The 22516-nt window shown below is 38.1% G+C and overlaps 1 protein-coding gene across 1 annotated transcript; it reads left to right on the top strand.

Moving 5' to 3' along the window:
- The first annotated feature begins 293 nt into the window (after positions 1-293).
- On the top strand, positions 294-20937 carry tmem184a (transmembrane protein 184a). The gene is made up of 9 exons (XM_008329272.3): positions 294-733; positions 1274-1486; positions 4863-5028; positions 6699-6789; positions 10342-10417; positions 14826-14917; positions 16854-17023; positions 17124-17321; positions 19073-20937. Exons 1-9 carry the CDS (start codon positions 731-733, stop codon positions 19300-19302), a joined length of 1239 nt encoding a protein of 412 aa, XP_008327494.1. The 5' UTR covers positions 294-730; the 3' UTR covers positions 19303-20937.
- Positions 20938-22516: the final 1579 nt, after the last annotated feature.

Genomic DNA, 22516 nt, shown 5'->3' with positions numbered 1-22516 from the left:
AAATACAGATATTACAAATGACCTCACATTCAAATGTAACAGAATGCCACATGTTATTATTTGCATATACCCATATCTAATTGCATGGCTCCATAAAAGATAATATGTAATTCTTAGTAGTTCAAATAAGAAAACGGATTATAAATAATTTAGTATTACATATAAAAGACTATATATATGTATGTATATATATAATAACAGGAATATCCATATTGGGCTTTTATATTCTTGAGGGGTAAACCTAGAACCCACTTCGACGTAATGACGTTGACGTCGCGGTGATGTCATGTGACGTTGTCACCTGTGCCAAACCTGTTTATCTGGCTCATTGTAGTCAGTGGCAGAACACAAATCCTGCTCGTTGACGCGGATATTTGATTTATTTTTAGCTGCTTCGTTTGGCTGGCACTTTAACTGAATTGTATTAAGTTTTAACTACTTTAATTTTACGTTTTCAGGCTCTATAACAATAAAGTTGTACTTTGCCGGCGTATGTGTGTGGACTTCGACCTGAGCGAAGAGACACCTGTTATCAACAACACGGAAGTCCAGTGGAACTGGACCTGCGGTCGATGAAGACGACCTAATGGCTGCGCTTCTTCCTCGCTTCATCTGAAGGACAATTTATTCCTCAGCAATTCCTGTGTTTAACGTTGGCATTGCGACAAATCTGGATTTGTTTGCTCTTAGAGTAGTTTAACAGACATCGAGAATCGACCCTTCCGGTGACATGGTAAGTTGTGTTGTTGACAGTAAACACAGCGCTAACAACGTTTACATTTAGAATTAGTGTCTCCGCGTGACTGTTCTAATCTGACGTTTCCTTGTTTAAAGACACCTTATTACAAACACGTATTCAAAAGTATTAAAATACTTTTGCGAAATGGTGATAAACCTTGGGATGACTTTGTAGTGTGACTAAATATTTGAAGATTTTATTTTTAAAAATAAATTTTAACGTCAAAATTATGATAATGTATTCACCGTATACAGTAAGTTCAGGAAATTATATATCTACATCTATATATGTATACAGTATATATATAATATCAAATGTATATGTATATGTATATATATATATATACACATATCCGTTAGGGCCTAATTTTTTTCTCCATTACCTAAATAATCACAGGTTGGACTGTAGGTGGACGTTAGGGCCTAATTTTTATCTCCATTACCTGAATAATCACAGGTTGGACTGTAGGTGGATTTCTGCTTCGGTTTCACCTATAAAACGTACTATGATATCTTTCTTTTGTCTGCTTTTCAGATGAATGTTTCCATGGAAGATGTGGGTCTATTGTCAGAGAATAGCTCTGTTCTTCGTCAGCCACTTCTCCTGGAGAAGTCAGAAGCATCTAACGTGACCATCATCGTCTCTGCTAATGGGTCTGTTCATGACCAGATGTTCCTGAACACAGTGGCCGCTCAGGCTCTTTCAGGGATTTTTGTCTGGTCGGCCTTGCTCATAACCTTCCACCAGGTGAGTGAGCTTGTTGTTTTACTGGTGTTATTTTTCTTGCCAGGGGGAACGCAAATCACAGCAGCTCTTTATTTACACTGCAGTGTGTGAGTATTTGGCTAAGTTAATGAAAATTCAGAGATGATTGAGGTGTTTGAGAGCTCAGCTTCCTTGCCAGAGGATGGAAATTAATGTCCCTGAAGATATAAATTCTCCACAGAGTGCAATGGCCCATCTCCCAGTTCTTATGACATCCAAGTAGAATATGCACCTTTTTTTCTTTTTTTTTTTTACAAGGGCCTGTTGGATCATTTCCAGTGTAATTTAAATGCTTGCAGTTAATGCCAAGAATTTCTTCTCTGCATTGACCCCTTTTATCTACATAGATGAACTTTGCTTGGTGTGGTCAATATTTAATTCTCAATAAATGTGTTGCAGTTTGCCACTTGCCACATTTAGATTTTATTGATCTATTTCACAATAATATGGTGAAAATTATAATTTCAGGTTCTGTTGAAATTTGATTTTATTCTTTCTGTGTTACCACTCAGCACTTTAAAAATTAAGAATTCTTCATGATCGTCAGTTGGCTTATATAAATGTTTTCTGGAGCTTTAACTATTGTTGGTGTTGCATTAGCATTTTTTGTTGTTGTTGATTTTACATTTTAATTTGATACCCTTTTGCCTAAAGCACTCTTTATGCACGTACCGTTATCAGAAAACAATTAAGTGACATATTTAAGTGACATTGTTTGATGCAATAACAAATGGATCACTATATAAACCTCAGAAAATATGTAATCTTTTATTGCACGTTATACCGCTTATTTCCATAAATCCTCATAAAAGACGACAGAGGAAATGAAAAGCAATACAGTCTTAACTTAAGGTCTGCGAATCAAATTAATTTGTTCTTGTTGCCAGCAAACCAGTAAACAGATATTTGCATAAAGCTAACATATTTGTTAAATCTGATGTTTATATGATAATTAAAACCTTTGAATACATCATATTCAAAGTACATTGGAACAGATTAAAAAACCAATGGTTTGGAAACAGGTCACCTTTATTCAGACTCAACTTCTGTAACTGAGTGTTTCCTCATGTGCGGGAAGAGTAACCCTCTGTGTGCAGATAAAAGCTTATCATCTAAAGATAATGAAGAGGGGGAGCTGAGCATTATCAACAGAGACGTCAGTTCATATTGCGATCACATTTTAAAGCAATATAAAAAAAAGAGCATGCTATTTTTTTCTACCATTTTCCACGAGCTGTTCAATGTGCTGCTTATGTAAGTTTAATAATTTTGTTTTAACCTATATACACAAATCCAGACGAAAATCCTCTGAAAAGAAGCTCAGTGCCTTGTATCTCACATCTAAACCCAAAATGGCCAAAACCCCAGATTCATGTTGTAATTAGTTGTTTGAAGCACTTTGTGAGCCTTTCATCACCACCACTCTGGACATGTTGCATCTTGTGAACCAAGAACCGAAAAGCAATCACTGTTTAGGGACTTGGGACTTGGCATCCAGCAAATTGGTTTCTGTCTGTTTAATATAGTTGTTGTTTTGCCAAACACTTTCCTGGAAGACGTTTTAATTCAACAAATATACAGCAAGTGCACCGTTGGGAGAGTGCAGCAGGTTTGCACCACGTATCTTCTCTGCCATGCGGAGAATAGAGTGGTGTGCGGTGTTATTGTTGCAATGCTGGTGATGTCTCTTCAGACCGTGCTCCGACGAATTGGTGTAGACTTTAAAACTCCGCACTCTGCATACTAACACACCTTGACCTCGGATCCTCTCTGCTGTGAAGTCGAGACCATTTTGTGCTTGTTTTCATTCACTTGTGTGCGTGTTGGAGGGGGTGGGGTTATTGATCTTATGCGATTAATTATTCAGCAGAATACATTTTCTTTGTGCTGCTATAGGTTTTGGTCATATGTTTGAATACAGCTGAGAAAATTACACTTTTATTTAATACTTCTATGGAATACATTAAGAATGTATTATTCAACAGGCAGTGTTTTGATTCGGAAAAACAACAAACTCGGATCTATTTATTGCATATACATGGGGGAGAGAGCGTTCTGTGGTTATGTCGCCATCTACTGAAAATTTATTAAGAAAGTCTTGTTCTCTCATTCAAATGTAGGGCATTAAAACACATTTTGCATGGGAAGTAGTTGCTGAGGGGAGCGTATGAACACATCGTCTGTACTTGGAAAAATGGCTTTGTTTACATTCGTCTGTTGTACCCCATACATTGGATACATTCATTTTCTTCCCATTGTATTGATTTATTGAGTTATTATTGATTTTGGAGGGAACATTTTGCCCTTGATTGTGGCTCCCAGGTGTTCTTATGTTTTTATGTCCTAGATTATAATGTTGTGGTACTTATTACTGTGTTAGCCTTTGTGTGAATCTGCTTTACAAGCCTAATTTACATTGTACGTACACACACTTCCATACAATAAAATTTGTCTGCTATATTTTACCCATCCCTAGGGAGCAGTTGACACTTCAGGTGTGACCGTGGAGTGATTTTGGTGTTAGCTCTTCACGCCACAGTCAGTCAGATCTTTTTGGATATTTGGTCTTTTCTTCCATATTAATGTTTTAAACTTTGAGTACTGTTAATATTAACATCAGATATCCATTTGCCCTACATTACGTTACGTACGTAAATCACGCCAATCACTGTCTTTAGTTGGTGGCGCAAGAATATTGATGTAGTCGAGAGCAGCCTGTGAGTGAAGGCCAAGGGCTTTTAGTTATCAAATGTTCAAAACAGAAATGAAAGACAAAACCACAGGAACTTGGGAACTCTTTAAGGAATCATTGTCACATTACACCGCCTGCTGTTGCAGCAGAAATGCAACCCGAGGCAATATCTTGCGAAAACAGAGACATACATGCACCACATGCATTTGGGAGAAAAACCCAGAAATAAAGTTGGGTTGTCTGGGCCTGGCCTAAAACATATATACTGCTGTCCGTGGTTGAGTAATGTATATTTTTTATCTCCTTCATTCCCTGTCCTGATATTTATGTTGTTGTGAATAAAATAAAGCTCTGAAGACATCCCTGGCATTGATGAAGACTTTGGGGTGGAATTTTATTTCAGGAAAGTTACAACAGGGTGACAATAAAAAGTCCACATAATCTTCAAACCAAGATATTTTTATAGTAGGTTGTGTGTGTGTGTGTCAGAAACTCATCCAAAGCTTGCAAAAGATACATGCTTTATTGAACAGTAACATTTAAAATGATTTTGACTTGATTTCAAGTTAAAAAGATATTTACAGAATGTTTTTGTATGCATCTTGTTTCAAAGTGCTAGCAAGAATTTGACTGTGTTTCACTGACATTTTTCTGTTTTTCTTTTAGATCTACACACACCTTCGATCCTACACAGTCCCCAATGAGCAGCGCTACATCATTCGCATACTCTTAATTGTGCCGGTGTACTCCTTCGACTCCTGGCTAAGCTTACTCTTCATCAGCAATGATCAGTACTACGTCTACTTTGACTCCATTCGAGATTGTTATGAAGGTAAATGTCACAAGCGCATACATTTAAATTGCTTCAAATTTCTAAGCTAGTAAGTTAGTGTCAACCAAGTCCAACCTCAGCACGTCTTCAGATCTTTGTGTTCTGAGTGTAGTTCCAGACGGAGTCAAAGACCTTAAAACCTTTTTTTGCCCTCAACGATCTGAGAGCTGATTTAAACTTTTAAATAGAATCCATTATGTATAAACAAAAGGTGACCCGACCTTTAGTGAAAGTCAGTGACTTTGAGTTGTATTTTACCCTTATCCTCATTTGATACACCTCACCTATAAGCTGCAGCTCTACGCAACATGAGCTGACATATATAATTTTCCCCGTTGCGCACTGAGCCTCGAAAACAAACAATTGAAACAAACTGATTTTTTTTTTTTTACGGACGGAATCAATAGGTTCATGATTTTCTTTTTTCTCCAGGGACGCCCTTTTACAGTAACAACATCCCTTCAACCGTTTGACGTTTTAACATTATGGCTTGTTGGTGTTGACTTTCTGTGTGTTTTCGTATTTCAAATAACTGCCAGAGTAGAAGGTCGAGAGACCTCGCCAAACAAGTCTTTCGCTCCAGTCTTTGTTCAGCTCATCCTTTTGTTGTTGTATTTCTAGGTGGAGTAATTTTAGAAACAGCAGTTCAAACAAAACAATCTAGAGGATATTTACTGGCAAAAAGTTCACCCTTTAACACTGCAAATAAAAGTAAAATTTGTCATTTAGTCATTTTTTATGATGCAGATGAATTACAGTGGGATTTGGGATTGGGCTTTTACTCAAGTCTTTTGGTCTGAACTTAAATAAATTTAAACTAATGTAGAAATTTACTGCTGAAGTATGGGCTCTTTAGTCATTCACTGCTATATTGCTAGGAAATGAAGAAGTGTAATTGCTGTAAAGTACAGGTACATTTTCCTCCCATTTTTGCACATAAAATATTTGCAAGGTACTGGACATTTTTATAAGAACACAGATGAATACTGCATGCTGTCTAAATGTCTACAGAAGTGTTTTTAAACCTTGGGTCGCGACCCCACATGGAGTCGCCTGGGATTCAAATGGGGTTGTCTGAAATGTCTAGTAATTTATTTTTTTTAATATTTGCATATTTGCATATATTTGGCTTCATAATATTTATATTTATTTATTACATAAAAAATATGAATCTTCCCCTAGTTCTTTCTAGTCAAGTTAAGGTAACAACCTTATTTTTATTGATTTCTTCTTTTTTTTTTTTTTTGTAGCGTCATGTCATTTAAATCGAAGAAACATATTAAATTCATCATTCAGGTATTAGTTTCTAGTTTGCGGGTCAGTTTTGTGTGTGATGACTAAGAGTTGTGGGGAAAGCAGTGAGACAGTCATACAGTGGCAGCTACGGCTTAATGAACCTTACTTTGGCTGGACACCATTTCCATTAGCTTCATTTTAATCCCTCCGTAAATAGCAACAAAGGATTAGGAAAGGATTTTTAAGACACCAGACCCTCGGAAGCTTCTTAGGGCAAAGGCTGAAATGCGTATTCTTTAAAAATGCTGAACTAATTAATATAGTTTTAATTTTTCCCAGCCAAATTGATTTGCTCTAAATGTATTTTTTTTTCTTGTAATGCAAATGAATATGTCCTTATCTTTTTTTTTTTTTTTGTCTCTCTCTTTTTCCAGCATTTGTGATTTACAATTTCCTGAGCTTGTCCTTTGAGTATCTGGGAGGAGAAAGTGCAATCATGGCTGAAATCCGAGGAAAGCCAATAGAGTGAGTGTTACCCCTTTACTCCTGACTACAGTCTCGGTGTGTATCAGGACCTTGCTGTTCTAATAGTTGCAGGAGGAAGTCGTAAAGAGCTGCTGAGCTCTCTCCGTTGTGTGGCCTGAGCTGTTATATTTACAATCGCAAAAGGTGCAATGAGTTGCTATCTCTGAATTAGCATTTTCCACTGAACACCACAGTGAAAAATGCCGGCAATAAACAACTGCATTATTGTGACAGTTGTGCTTTATCTGGGAGCTTTTGACTGGTCTAGATAGCCCGTGCTTTATGGCGGGCCCCGGGGCAGCAGCTCTCGGCCAGGTTCGTAAAACAGTGGAGACACTAATGTTAAATCCTGATAAATTATGGCAGAGTCTAATCCCAGCCCAGGGAGACAAGGTATACATTTTTGTATCTGCTTTCAGGATTCCCTTTGACAGTTGGGCTTTTCTTCCTTTTTCAGCTGCGGGAACATTGTATTTCCAGCTAAATGATTCCAAATTATCCAATCTGCGAAAACTTCACTCACTCCGGTCTTAAAACGAGTCAGGGTGTGACATTGTGAATTAACCGGTGCAGCGGTGTAAGCCTAATGAGACACATATTGAAGACAAATTACTCAAAGTACGAAGTATGAATTTGCATAACACCACATAACCTGTAGTTGTGGTTCAGGTGTTATGGTTATAATACATATTTTATTAATACATGTTTATTTATAACCTTTTTACAGTGTAAACATGTCTGGATGCTAACCCTGGCATCTGGATGTGCTACTGAGGCTAAGGTTAAAGTGAACCACAGCTTAGTTCCTAAAAATCGAAATATATTTTATTATATATTATTTTATATACAGTATACAGTTCCTAAAAATCAAAATATATTTTATATATTATATATTATTTTATATACAGTATATTAATATTAATAGGTTATATATGTGTGTGTATATATATATAAATTCATGCAGACATAGCTATTTTATTTGTATTACTTAGATTACTTGTGGTATTTAATTTATTTTTCCAGACTTAAACATTCAAGTTTTTATATTCTAAGAAGAAAACAGCAGACATACAGACACATCAACAGCAGAACATTGCCTCTGAGAACTGGACTGAATCTGTGGGAACGAAGGCAGAAAACAAGTTTTAGACAACAGTATAATTACTCCGCAGGCAAAGGCCAATTTGTTTTTCAAATTAATTCCGTCTCAAGGTCTACGTTCTTATTTGCAAGTCCGTAAGTCGTCTCCCTTAAAGATCGACTCTTGCAGCTGCGAAAGGAATTCAATCTGATTTCGACTGGTCTCTTCAGGGTCTAGGGGCAGGTTAAGGACATGGAAACAAATGATATTTAACGCACACTTAAAGAAGCTGAGCTGTGTGTGAGAATATTTGGGGTATTTGTCTAAAAATATAAAGCTAGCTACTAAGCTAATCAGCATCAAACCGCTTTTTTAATCTGCTTGTGCGTATGGTGTTTTAATAAGAATAATAAAAATATAGTTTTGCCTTCTGCAACCAATTACCAATACTTGAAAACACTGTACTTACTAATACATTTTGGTCCAAATTGTGCAATACCAATACTGCAACTTGGAGCATATGGACTCAGGTATCAGATTGGACAGGCTGTTGTTTAAAATTTGAAATTTTGACCAATATCGGACGGGTATGGATCCTAGTATTTGATTGAGTTATCCCTACTTCATCAATGAGGTACTGAAGTGACATTTCACGTTGGTCCTTTTTGGATCAGTAAGAAAACGGTGTCAGTAAGACAAGTAAAGATCCCTACTGTTTAAATTAAAATATTTTTACATATAGATGTGTATAATGAAGCATCTTGTTCCGCTGCTGAGGAATAAACAAACTTACTATAGACGTGAAGTGGAATTGTAAACACTGTGGGAGCTATCCTCACCTGACCCCAATCCTATTTAAGACATGTGGCGCTGTGATCTGTGAGGTAGGATGGAAGGTTACCTGAGAACAGCAGCTGTGATGATGTTATCATATTATGTTATTATGAATATATTCAGTCAGAAAATATAAACATTTCAGGAATAAGTTGCAAAAGTTGACATTTTGTCAAATCAATTTGAACTGTTCTTTCAGCTGTCTAAGTTTGGTTGACAATTTGGTATAAATCAGGGGTGTCAAACGTACGGTCCATGGGCCAAAACCAGCCCGCTCTAAGAATTGTAGTAAATTTTAGTTTAAATTTTAGTAAAAAGTAAAAAAAATGCACACATCATGTTTGTGATGATTTGTCATCACAAACATGTGGTACAACCTTGGTACAAATGGTTTACCTAGAGGACAACAACATGTCTATATTAACGATTAATGACTAATTTAGTTTTTTTAACCCACACTAAAATATGATTGTTATATAAATTCCGATCCTCATCCTTCGCCTGTTCGGTTCACTGTCTTATGCTATAGCTCAAAATAAGTAAGTGTATTAATATCTGGTTGAGAGCGTCGGAGGGTTGTTAGCAGTACATCAGAGCGGTGTGACTGAAGGTGCTGCCTGTGTCAGGCTACTGGGGAGTTGTTAATGTGAGGAATGACGCTGAATTTGCCCCTAGTCTGTCTCCTTTGGCGCAGTCCTGAAGACATTACCGTCTCTCTGACAGGCTGGTTGTTTCCATCGCACCTCTTGTTTCAAAAAAAAAAAAAAAACGTATTGAACCCAAAACAGTGCAGCGCCCCTGTTCTTTATTACCTCCATTTTTTCATATATTTTTTTTCAATTACGGCAACCTGCTCTATTTACTTTTGCTCTCGTTGACATCAGATCTACACGGCGATGATATAACACCAGCACGCTAGCTTGAAACCTCTGCCACAGGCGACATCTTGACCTGCTTTACTTGTATTGTTCTTTAAGGTGTGGTAAACAAAATCATTATGATGGCTGAGGAGTCACTTTCTGTGGCACATTGAAGACACTGCTGCTCCAAAATGAAACTGTTCCAACATTTAAAAATCCAAATTTTAATTATTCGTTTTTATTAGTGCAGCCCTTGACCTTGTGAACGATAACACAGAGCTATTTTACTAAAATACAATCCGAAAAAAAATATTTATTTTATTTCACACTTGTTCTCTTAATTGTAATATTTGTTTTATAATTCATTATATTTTTTAAAAATCATTTTCTTCTCTTACTAATACTGATGTTGAGTATTGGAATTCTAACAATCTAATCCACATTTGACTGGAGCTTAATTTCTTTTATTTTTCTGACCTTTAATAATAATTTCTTTTATTTTACTCTTTTATTTTTATTCTCTCTGTTTGTGTCATCTATTAACTTTTTCTTCCTAAGTTGCTCCTAGTTTAAAGGATCGCTTTTCTCAAATTGGCATATAATTAACCTTTACCAAAATAAAAGCCCAGAAAAGTAAATGATAATGTTAACTTTGGCACGTTTATTATGCAACCTTAATATATTTTATATATTTTATTCCCATTGTAATTTCTTTCTAATATATTTTATTCCCATTGTAATTTCTTTCTCTTACTTTGCCTGCCTTTACTTCACCAGGTCCAGCTGTCTCTATGGTACATGCTGCCTTGGTGGTATGAGCTACTCCATTGGATTCCTAAGATTCTGCAAACAGGTAAAAATCAATGAAGTTATCGAACTACGTATCTTAAAGTTGTCAGGTCAAACAGCCAGAAGATCACTAGTCTCTCTGTGTAAAGATTGACCGTGTTTCCCATGTGCGTTGGTTTTCTCCAGGTCATTTGACACTGAAATAACTGTAATATTGTGGGAATAGTTATTTGTTTCTGTATTTGGCCCACCTTAATCACCTGAATACTTCAAGGATTGGCTGCAGCCACCAATGACGCTGACAAGGATTAAACCTTGGAGGGTGCCTGCGGGCCGCAAGGGCCGTGGAACTAGGTTAGGTTATAAACTGAAGACACCAGAGATCTTTGGCCTCGAAGTCAAAAAGGTTAAGAACCCCCTGCCTTAGAAGTGAAATAAAAACAAGTGTGTAATTGTGTTCAAGAAGATATATTTTAGAGACTTTAAATTAGTATTCTGCCCTTGTCACCAGACTGTTTAAAAATGACAAAGTCTGCTGTCAACTGAAGACAAACTCAACTGTTGCTCTGTGTCTGAAGATGCTGCTACAGCTCCCCTGTTCTCATACTGATTGGACTGGAACAAAGTGTTTTATCTCCCGAGCAAATGTGCTCCCAACCCCCTTCAATAATAAACATTTATTGTCCTTTGATAAAAAATACATTTTAAAAGGTAATTTTGAATTTTCTATGGTGGCGCTTCCTAATAAAAAGCGTCTTTGGGAAATAATATTGTTTGTGAGAGTGGGGAAATTCAGTGTCGTCTAGTGTGTGTTGTTAAAAAGTTGGCTCAGAATTAGTTTCCTGCCTTTTCTGAAAGTTCATTGTTGATCATTTCTGAGACTGTGAAAGTGAAAACGTGCACTATTGCAGGTCAGGTTCAATAGAAATAGAAGCTAACTTGAGCTGGAATAATAAATAGGCGCCGACATGATGATTTACTCCGAATGGATCACTTCAATGTTCATATTGGTCTGTGGTCATTAGGTCTGAGGTCAAAACTCCAAAAGAAAAGTTTTTAAAAGAAATCAATCATTGAATTTAAACTAAAAAAAAAACCCTAAAATTATAAAATTTGGTTTTGTACTGAATAAGGTAATAAAAAAAAACTGCTGACATTAAAAGTGCAAATTGAAGTTATAGTCTTCCAAGAGAAAGTTTGAAAACAAGCTCCTGAAGCATATTGGCCGCCAAGGGGCACAAAAGGGGTCTCAGAAAATTGGAGAAAAAAAAAATCTAATTATTATATATTTTTTAATTAAATTTTTTTATAACCATTTTTCCTGAACCATACAACACATAAACTGCTATAATTGCTTATAAAGTTGTAAGTTTCCGATGGTACCTGAACACACAGTGCTACCTCTGTAGACCTGGAGGTTTTACAGCTGTATTTAAGATGCTCTGCGCATCAAGCTAGCATGTAGCTAGCAAATGCAAAATGGACAGGTTTTTGACAACACCCGGTGCAGTTATTCTACCGATCAAAAGACGATAAAGTGATAAACACACTGCCGTGATATGATGACGATGATGATGTCACAGAAAAAGCACTCGTATTCCAGAAACTTCAGCTGAAACCTTTGTTAAACCTCAGCAGCTGCAGTTTTCCAGCATGTGTTTCCAGGGAGCCTCTGAGGCTGTCTCTAATTTAAAATTACGTTTTTATATCGTCTCCTAATGTGTCGAGTGTTTCAACTTATTTCTTTCTTGCCATTCTTTGTATTGTAATTAGTTTCTCCACAAAAGGAGTTCTGGCGACAGCGTATTAATGATGACAACCCTAAAGGAAAAAACAAAAACAAAATCCAAAGAAATAATTTGCCTTTGACAAATGCAGCATGTCAGCGAATGTTAAGACATAAGACGGTGTGCTTTTAGTCGGCTTCACAGCCCGGGTTGTTTAAGGATACTTTTGTTTTAATTATTTTCCCCTGGCGATATCAATAATAAAAGAGTTAGTCATTATCAAAAGGGCAAATGTGTGTGTTTTTTTTTTTCTCCCGAGAGAAAATGTGAAAGTAAGCGAGATCAGCAGCTGAGCTACAGGACAATTACAACAGCGTCCTGTTGGACCAGAACATACATTTATAATTAAGTTGTTATCATATCAGACGGACAAAGTCGAAGTGTGTTGCTGTTAATTGAGACCCGGGAGAAATTCGGCTCTGTCAATAGCTGTCACCCATGAGTGATTGTAATGAACTCCGAAGTGAAAAAAGGCAGAAAGCAAACACTGTGGGTCACCTCGTAAAAAAAAGCAGAAAGCAAACACTGTGGGTCACCTCCACCTGTGAAGTCCCTCTAAAGCATTATTAAAGAAAAACCCAAAGGTCTGTAATTAAGAAGAAATTAGTTAAGAATCTGAACAGGTTTGTGGCTTTATCTGAAATTAACAAGCTTATTTGCACTTGCAATTGTTTGTAAAAACGGCCTAGCCAGACATAGAGAATTTACACATCCTCCTATCTTCCGCCGGTGTCGTGCGATGTATCCAGTCCCTCCTCACTGAGGTTAATTTGTTGCATTTTTTTATCGAGACTCTGTGCGTGGATGCATTACGTACATTAATTTGAAGCAGAGACCATGGTTGACTTTTAATTTATTGAAGTTATGAACGCACCTTACGTTTTGAATACAAAGCACCCGGGTAACTGATACAACAAAGGCACGGAGTAAAAGAAGGTCAATTTTGACTTGGATTGGAATAATGCGAACCCTTCATGAAGCCCTGGTTAAAAGTTGAGCCTAGGTAAGGTTTTATTATTGTTTTACGTAAAGTTGTCGTAATTTAGTGCAGATGTTTTTTTGTTGTTTTTTTTTTGAGCCATGGCACATATTTTATATTTTTTTATTTTATTTTAAATCCAACACGACAGCATCAAACAAAAATGTCAAACAAAAATTTGTGAATGAATGAAATGGTTGAAATTTACTCACAATTCTGTATGAAACCTGAGCATGTTAAGTTGAACACCACTGATATACTTGCAGGAATTGAAGAAAGAGACAAGAAGCTTGTTTTCAATTTTTATTTATTTTTTATAAACCTCATGGAAGAGAAAAGTCTAATTATTTGCAGTAAATAAATAATATTTTTCAGACCAATTTACTGAAACTGAAATCTTCCAGGTACCCTAAATAATCTGTCATGGCACACAAATGTACAGGGCTTGGAAATCACTCATCTAGGGGCCAGGGATTTATTTTTAGGCTGCATTCTGAGCCGTGGAAAAAAAAAAAAAAAATCATACAATGCCATTGTTCACAACTGGCCAGGTTTGAGTTCAAAAGGAATAAATTTATTCAGCGCTTAATCCTTTTCAGGGTCGTGGAGGGAGCTGGTGCCAATCCTAGCAGTGAGCGGGTGAATGCTTGATACACCCTGGATCTCATGTAGAGACAAACAACCATTCACATTCACGCCCATACCTATGCTCAAATGAGTAGTTTCCCATGAAGCCAATCTGCAAGCTTTTGGGAAAATGTGCACATTCCAAACACTAAGACCAGGAATTGAACTAGTGAACCAGTGATCGTGTTGCTCTTTCATGTGAATTGTTATTGAAAAGCCGGCTGACGTAGGTAGAAGGAGAATTTCTTTTATTTTTGCTTGGGAGAATTAATCATTGAGAACTGTTTTGAGGAAGTCAGAACACAGTTATCAGGTGTTATCGGGTTCTGCCGAGGCTTTATATAAACTCTAATTACAGTAATAAACACAATGCGTCTCATCCAAGCTAAGAACAAAGCAATTTGGAGTTCAATTGAAAATAGCCCGAGAACTCTCTTCAAAATGAACTGTTGTTTGGCACTGATCAGAGAGAACCACACAAAGATTTTTTTTTTTTTTTTTTTTTGTCTCTGAAAAAGCAAAATGATCTGTGTCATGTGAGTCCGAAATATTGATATGTTCACATGAAAACGAGGATCAGATTCAATCCTTGATTTCCTTTGGTTTGCTTTCCAGACCGTGTGCTTTATGTTGTAAGTAATAAAGCCGAAGGGGAGGCAAAGTCCAGGCAGTAAAGCGAAGATTGAATCTGAGCTATCAAAGTGAATGACCTGAAGTGTTCATTTTACTCACTTTGATATTCTCAGCTAAACAGCTTAACCCCGCTTTTCTGTGTAAACAATATGTGATCTAACTTCTAACAGAAAATGATCTTATCCCAGAAGGCCTTGGAGGAAAGATGCTTAAATATTATCTGTTAGAATAAAGCCTCAGAATAAAGCCAGAATCCCTGACTGGAAGTCAGAGAAACAAATGACACCGTTTAGGTTGGAAAGAAAAACAAAAAATCTTTGGACAATATATGAACCTTCTGGTTTCTATACAAACAAATTCTGATGTCATCCTTCATACTCACCCCTCCTCCCCCTCCCTGCCACTCTCACTTGTGTCTTATTCTGCATTTTAATTGTGTTCTCCAGGCGACTCTTCAGTTCTGTGTTGTCAAACCCATCATGGCGGTGATCACCATCATCCTTCAGGCCTTTGGCAAATACCACGATGGAGACTTTAAGTGAGCAGCACCACCCTCTTCACTGTATTCTTCTTCTATCTTACGTATCCATGCCGTCGCCTGAGGAGCTTGTTTGTTGGTTCACGTGCATATCAAACACTTTGCTACTTGTGATAGTTTTATCACCTGATTGCAGGTGCTGTAAATAAACTGTTTGCAAAATAAGGGAATGTTTTTCACATTCAAAGTGCAGGGTTTAAACTGAGTTGAGTGTCGGCCGGATCCTTATTTCCCCAGATTATTGTGCGGCTGGCATGTCCGTGGTTCGCCTTTTGAGGGCCGATCAAAGTGTTTGAAGTAGTTTTGTGAAACTGTACTTTTTCGTAGCTATTTTTTTTTTCATCGTCTGTAAGATTTTAGGACTTCTTTTCAACCTCTTCGACAATAGATCTGTCAAATATTGTAATTCTATTGTAATCCTTTTAGCTATTTTGCTTATCTTTAGCTGACCTTTAGCTCACTACCCTGTGCTAACCTTGAATTATTTTGGCTAACATTTGTTATATCAGGGCTAATCTCGATTCTAAGTACAGTGTCTTCTATATTAAGCTTATTATCTGCATAGTTATCTTTAGTTAAGTCATGCTCTAGCTAGCTCCGGTCACAGTTTTTGGTATCTGCTAGACCAGCATTTGGATTTCTTTGCAAACCCTGCGTTTTGGGTGTAGTGACTGTTTAAATTTGGTGGCAGTAAATGTTTGGGACACCTAATTACAATCCAAAATATCACAGAAAGAGCAGTCAGCTGGTTGATATTGTTTGAGGTTATAAAAACTGGTCCAGCAAAAAAGAATTACAAATAATTTATGTTGCAATAGCTTTCTGTTGGTGTTCTAAAATGAACCAGCCTTATTCTTACTGTATGTCACACTTTCTGTTTTTAATTGAGATTAGTTGTTTTCTTTCGCACTCTGACTCTGAAAGCCCGAGGCTGTGGGTAGATCTCAGACCAAAATGATTAAATCTTTGGCACATTTCGGATCGGTGTCTTTAGGAAACACGGGGGCAGGTTCTGTATTATGTCGTCTGCAGGTGTAATCAAAGCTATAAAAATCTGCAGTCCATAAAGTGTCTTACTTTTTTATTTTATTTTGATCCTTTCAAGCCGTTCTGCCTCTGCGTTGTTTTTGAAGTACAGCTCTAGCGGTGGCAACACTCGGTTCTAAACTGCTCAAAACAAGTACACACTTTAGAAGCAGCTTTAGACAGATGTTTCTTCTTACTGCAGCATCAAATAATAGCTGTGATTAAATTCTTCCTACGTATGTCTCTGTACCACAACAGAAAAAGTCTCAGGCAAAAGGAAAGTTTTTTTTTTAAATATATTTTCTTTTGTGGATCTTTATAGTGATGCACAGATTGTTTACTGAAAGACCTTCATTCAACCACGGAGTATATTCTGCCTGGGATAATTAATGCAGTCACAGCTGATTCCACAGAGAGGCTCGACGGAATGTAAAGAACATAGAAAACGCAGGGAAAATCTGTTACTTAATCAGACTTTTTCTCGGCGAAGAACGGCCAAAACAAAGGGCTTTCATTACTGCTTGTTTGTGAGGAGGACAAAAAGACGGCGCTTGAAATACGCCTGAAATTATATGAGCGATATGACGGCTGATTTAATTTCTGCATGCAACGAAAACGTTTTGAACTCCGAAAATCAGACGCTGGGTTAAAGGTTACCTTTAAAAAAAATACTCTGGATCCAAATTATTCACTTGCCGTGAACTAAAAATGCCGTCTCCTTCTGTGTGTCGTCATCCTTTTATTGCGACTACTGCAGCGTGCAGTCGCTAACAATCTGAATAAAAATGCTATTGCACTGCATAGTGTATAATATATATCATATCATCACCAATAATGAAACAATACCCTCTTTTTTTGTGCAGTGTCAATGGAGGCTACCTGTACATCACCATCACTTTTTTTTGTGCAGTGTGAATGGAGGCTACCTGTACATCACCATCATCTACAACTTCTCAGTCAGCCTCTCCCTCTACGCCCTCTTTCTCTTCTTCTTCGCCACCAGTGACCTGCTCAGGCCGTATGAGCCCGTGCTTAAGTTCCTCACGATCAAATCGGTCATCTTCTTATCGTTCTGGCAAGGTGAGCTCACAGGACTTTGTTTTTGGGTTTGTGTCGGAGCTCACACATTACGTACACGGCCGTGCGTGCTGGTTGCGACTGTAATGTTTCTGCTTTGCAGGCATGGTGCTGGCCATCTTGGAACGCTGCAGCGTCATTCCCAATGCTCTCGTCATCGATGGAAACAAGGTCGGTGCCGGCACTGTGGCTGCAGGCTGGCAGAACTTCATCATCTGCATAGAAATGTTCTTCGCTGCTATCGCCCTGCGGTACGCCTTCACCTGCACCGTCTACCAGGAGAAAAAGAACGAAGTGCCGGGTGAGTACATCTGGAGTGACAATGCTGTCGTTTCTATTTTCCCTCTCAGCTGACGAGCTGGGAGAGAATTCCAACATTTGATATGAGGCAAGAATGTGAATTTTAAAGAAAATATATAGATGTTATGTTAGATTGTTATCATTACAACATCTCAAACAAATGGGCGTAAAAAGTGTTTTTTGTTTTTTAAAGGGGCATCCGCTGGTGAATAAAAAGTGTTTTTTAAAGGGGCATCCGCTGGTGACGGAATAGCTAACAAATATAGAAAATGTACTGTTTTTTTACCAGCTTTTGCAACAATATTTCACTGTTTCTTATATTTGGCAATACCGCAAGTGGACCACAATCTAAAAAACAAGGTCTTGACGGAAGATAGGCTTGAACCTGAGCCTAGAACTAGGCTAAATGTTTGGCTAAAGTTGTTCTGCGCTACAGCTGTATTTCAGAGCTGATTCTGATTTGACAAATATTAATTTATCGGCTAAATATTTCAAATTAAATTATCGGCCGATTAAAAAAAAAATTATGTAATATCTGTAACAATCATTATTGTTTTTTCCTCTGATAATAAAAATCCGATAGTTTTGGGGGTAAACGGCTGTATATTGAAGTGAAAGTCACTAGATGGCAGCATTGCAGCTTATTTATTTAATCTCATATTCATACAGTAGTTTATACAGATTAATAAACATTTTGATTTTGTTACGTTGTGCTGTGCGTTTAAATCTACTCAAATTTGAATGTAGGACAGAGCAGGAGTGTGTGAGCGGTGGATTTGTTCTTCGCTGTGTTGAAGTGCTGAGCCTGAACATCTCCAGTGTTTGAGAGGCACAGGCATTTCCATTAGGCTGAAGTAGTGCCCACTTACTCATGGCTCAAAGGACAGATGCCGTTAAAGAAAAGGCAGAAGAAGATGAAGAGAAAATCAAAGTACATTACGGTAACAAGCAGAGAGGGGGGTGGGGGGTGGCGACCCTTTGACGTCGGCGCTGTGTGTCGACTATAGACAAATGGAAGATTGAGGGAAAAGCCCTCTGCGGTGATATCAATCATTTCACTGCTTTTCCCCAGCAATGGCAGCCGTCCATGCCTTAAGCTGCTTAACATGCAGAAGTACTGAACGCTACTGCTAAACTGGAACGTTTCTCCATCAGCTTGATGAGCATTGAATAGTAATTTACTTATTTGATTTATTTGGTTGTTAGTGTGTTCATGTGTGTGTGGATGTTAGGTCCAGATTTTTTTGACAATTGTTTTATAGCTCAGGATTACTGGCCTTTATAACAATGTACTCTGACGTCTGTATGTATGTTACACATAGTGGTATGCAAGAACATTGCAACGGTTTGCTACATTTTTTAATATAATATCAAGCACCCCCTAGTGGCAGCTCGCGCAACCCTAAGGTTTCTTTGGCTTAAAACGTTGTCAGAAAAAACGTCACCAACAAATATTTTTGACAAAAGTATTTCTAAAGGTTAGATAAATGTAGCCAAAAAATACTTTGTAAAGTAGCTACTATTAACTCGTAAAAAAAAGTTAGAGGTCATAAAGGTCAGCTCCCATTTTGAAACACGTTTGCTTGAAAACGTTTTGCTTGGTTTTTCTTTTCATGTTTTTCTTTTCAGCCTTATCTTCATACACCCACATTCCGAGAGTGATCCTCTTTTTGGGGAATAACAGCTTTAAATGAAAATCATCAACAAACATTTAAATACCTCTGTCCCTGTTCTGTGTCGCTGTTCCCGTAGAGACCATCCCTCCCATGCAGAGCATTTCCAGCGGTCTGAAGGAGACCATAAATCCCGGGGACATGGTGCAGGATGCCATCCACAACTTCTCCCCGGCCTACCAGCAGTACACCCAGCAGTCCACGCAGGAGGTGGTTCAGCCCAGCGCCAACGGGAAGGCGGCCACGGGCAACAAAACCCCCCACAAGTCTGACAAAATCATGCTGATTACCTCCGACGATGAATTCTAGGCTTCACTCCAGCTCGGATCCAGGTGCGTGTGTTCCTGCCGCCCACTCTCCGCGACCCCCTGGGGGGAACAGCTGGATCACGTATCTGATCCTGGTGTCTAACTCCCCCTCCTCCGCCCAGTATTTACCACAAACTGCCTAAGTCTCACCAGCATTTTAATACAGGAACCAAAATAAAAAGTTAAGAATTTATGATGTAACAAATTTGTCAAACTGACTCAGAGAGTATAAAACCAGCAGGACTCGGCAGCCGACGGCGTCTCTGTAGAGTCTGGAGGGAGGATTTATTTAACAAATCAAAGGCGCCTGATGAGCCGCCGTTCTTCCTCTGTCACTGCACCAGCGCTACCCTCTGGCCGCGTGGAGCATTTTCCTTGTGATTCCTTTTGCAGTGAGTCGGTGACCTTTCCGCGTAGCTCCGGGTAAAAGAAGCAGGACGCCGTGGACGAGTGGAAGTGACACTTCACAAAAACTAGTCTCGCCTACGCGTTCGAAGTTCTCACTTGGCCTTACCGCTTGACAAATGTAAACAAATCACACCTGGCTTTTTTTTTTTTTTTTTTTTTTTTTTTTTTTTGGAAGTGGGCCCCCGACGCTGCTCACCGGAGACAAGGACAAACAGGATAAATCTGCCTTCCGCCGGTGTTATTCCTCATTAATATTCCCAGCTTGCTAAAGATCGTAATTCAGTGCAACTCCACCAGACAGCCGTTTAGCAACGCTTCATAATTAGTCTTTGACGACGCGGGCCCCTCGTTTGTAACATTTTAACAAGCCGCAGTCTCTCACTCTGTCTCTGTCTCTCTCTCTCTCTCTCTCTCTCCTCTAGTCTCATGGGAGTTTAAACACGTTTGTACAGAATGAGATTTTTTTGTAATTGTGGTGTTTTAATGTATATACGTGTTTGTGTGTGATTTTACAAATGTGTCTTTAATTTATGAAGGGGAAGTTATTTACAGTACGAGAGTGAAGGTCAGGTTGACTCAGGCGCGAACACAAACTAACGGGTGATTTAGTTCTCCACGTTGTACTTCTTCACTACTACCTTTTTCTTAAATTCACTTTGGACTGACGTTTGTTCTCGGTCTTGGTCGCCGCTTGAGATTTCAAATCACAGAATCACAATTTAAAAACCCAGTTTGTTTAGACGTAGGATGATTTTTGTTTTGTTTTTTTTGCACGGCGGGAGAAGTGGCTTGTTGTAGTTTTACCTCGCTGATCCTGGTGGTGTCGTCACGGCGTGAAGGGGAAACGAACGGGGGATTTTACTGCGGTTATAAATAAAGGCACGATAAGTTTGTGGACTTTGTAAATATTGTACTGTAATATTCTAACATGAGCTCTCGTGCTGGGATAATAAAACAACCGTGCATACAGTACTTCCTGTTCTGTGTGTGTACACAGATAGAAGTACCAGTCGAACTATTTTATGCTCACCTTCGGGTGTTTTTAAACAACAACGACATCACTGGGCGCCATGTATGACACAGGGAGGGTATACATTTACTTTAGGTTAGAGCTGTAAAATCCATATACAGGACTTTTATTTTGACGAGCACTTTGACATGTGTCAAGGGTCATCTGTCATTGTAAAAGACCACAGTCATTTTCAAAATAAAACTAATTTCACACTGATATTATTTATTTTATTTTTTTCTCTGTGGTCCAATGTGAAACAACCTACCGTCAACTGCCTGCCCCAGAACCATAGTTTGAGAAACCTTCCACGAAACTATCATTACCATGTCTGTATGCATGATAACGTCTTCTTCGTTTCATTCAGGTCACGTACTCGGCCACTCAACAACACGGCCATAGTCGCAGGTCAAACAGGATTAACATTGATTGAACAGGAAGCCAGGAGGCGGGCAGACTTCAACATGCATTATGGGAGACGTCGTTTCTGGTAACCATACGCTTGATTATAAGTGGAATTAAAGAATTAGAATTTTGATTAAATCGCCTTGCATATGTTATGAACTCGCTGTGGTTCGTAACCTTTTTCAGCTTGTGGCCCCACTTTGACAACACAAATGTCTGATGACTTCAGAGACATTGTTTTTTTTTTTTTCTAGAATTAATTAGTTTGTTATGCTGTGTGAGTAGCTGGATTACTCACTTGTGCGGTCACATGATTGGAGCCCTCAGTCGAGATGCACCAGCTCAGATATTTTATCTCACCTGTTGTTGTAATTTTAGAGCCATACAGTGGATTAGTGGTTAGTGTTCTTGCCTTACTGCAAGAAGATCACTGGTTTGACCCCCGTGGGTTACTAATGGTTTGGTATAATGTTGGTGTGTTTTCCCTGTGTGTAGATTGATTCGGTGGTTCTCAAAGTGAGGGGAGCGGACCTATTTACGGTCCAGATGACAAATTAAATTTTTACTTTTAAATGGACAAAACCTGAAATTTGATTTTCTTGTTTTGGTGAGATTCTACTTTTGTAGTTGTAGTTGTACTTTTGTAATTGCATTATTTTGGAAAAAAAAAAGTCAGGGAAACTGGGGATAAATTGGACATCTGCCCTCGTCTAATGAAATCTGAATAAATGTAAATAAATGTAACAGGAAAAACAAACTTTATTTAACTTTTATCTTCTTATATTTACCACATTCCAAATAAAGGCAGTAACAATTTCTCGAGTGCACGTGAATAAATGCGTGTGAAATGAAAAATAATTTAGGTGTTTATTTCGCTTTAATTACACAAATCAATGAAAATAAATATAAAAACACAAATACATACATGAGCAGAATAATGACAAGCTGAAAGGTAAAGAGCCCTGGAGCGGCTGCTTTGTTTCTATCCTTCTTAGAGATATCTTTCAAGTACACACAAAAAAAAAAAACTGCCGCTGTTGACGCAACTTCCTGTGAATTCCGCCCACGCCCGCGTCGTCCCCGCACTAACCACCTGTACAACAGTAACGCTGACTTTCCACTGATATAAACTCTGTAGCTTGCAGGGCTGTGTGTTTAGCTTATGTTCTACAAGACATTTTCATAAAGGAATTTTTAGGTCCATAGTCTTTTTAGTGAAAACCTCGTTTGCGTGCATAGAATTGCATTGTCGTAACAAAAAAAACAAAAAAGAAAAAGAAAATCTCTAAACAGCTCCTGGCAACAACAGGCTTCACTCAGAGGAAGGAAAGCAGTTCAGACCAGTTTTAGTAAACATCCACAGAAGGTAATGTTTGTTTTTTATTTTATTTTC

Source organism: Cynoglossus semilaevis, chromosome 17, assembly GCF_000523025.1.
Source record: "Cynoglossus semilaevis isolate Cse_v1.0 chromosome 17, Cse_v1.0, whole genome shotgun sequence".
NCBI lineage: Eukaryota > Metazoa > Chordata > Actinopteri > Pleuronectiformes > Cynoglossidae > Cynoglossus > Cynoglossus semilaevis.
Note: the sequence above shows the minus strand (reverse complement) of the source record. Positions and strands in the feature narration are given on the sequence as shown.

Excerpts from the sequence above, each read along its gene's own strand:
- tmem184a (XM_008329272.3), top strand. Across the intron at positions 10,418-14,825 it reads TCCTAAGATTCTGCAAACAG|GCGACTCTTCAGTTCTGTGT; the intron begins GTAAAAATCAAT and ends TGTGTTCTCCAG. Across the intron at positions 17,322-19,072 it reads GAAAAAGAACGAAGTGCCGG|AGACCATCCCTCCCATGCAG; the intron begins GTGAGTACATCT and ends CTGTTCCCGTAG.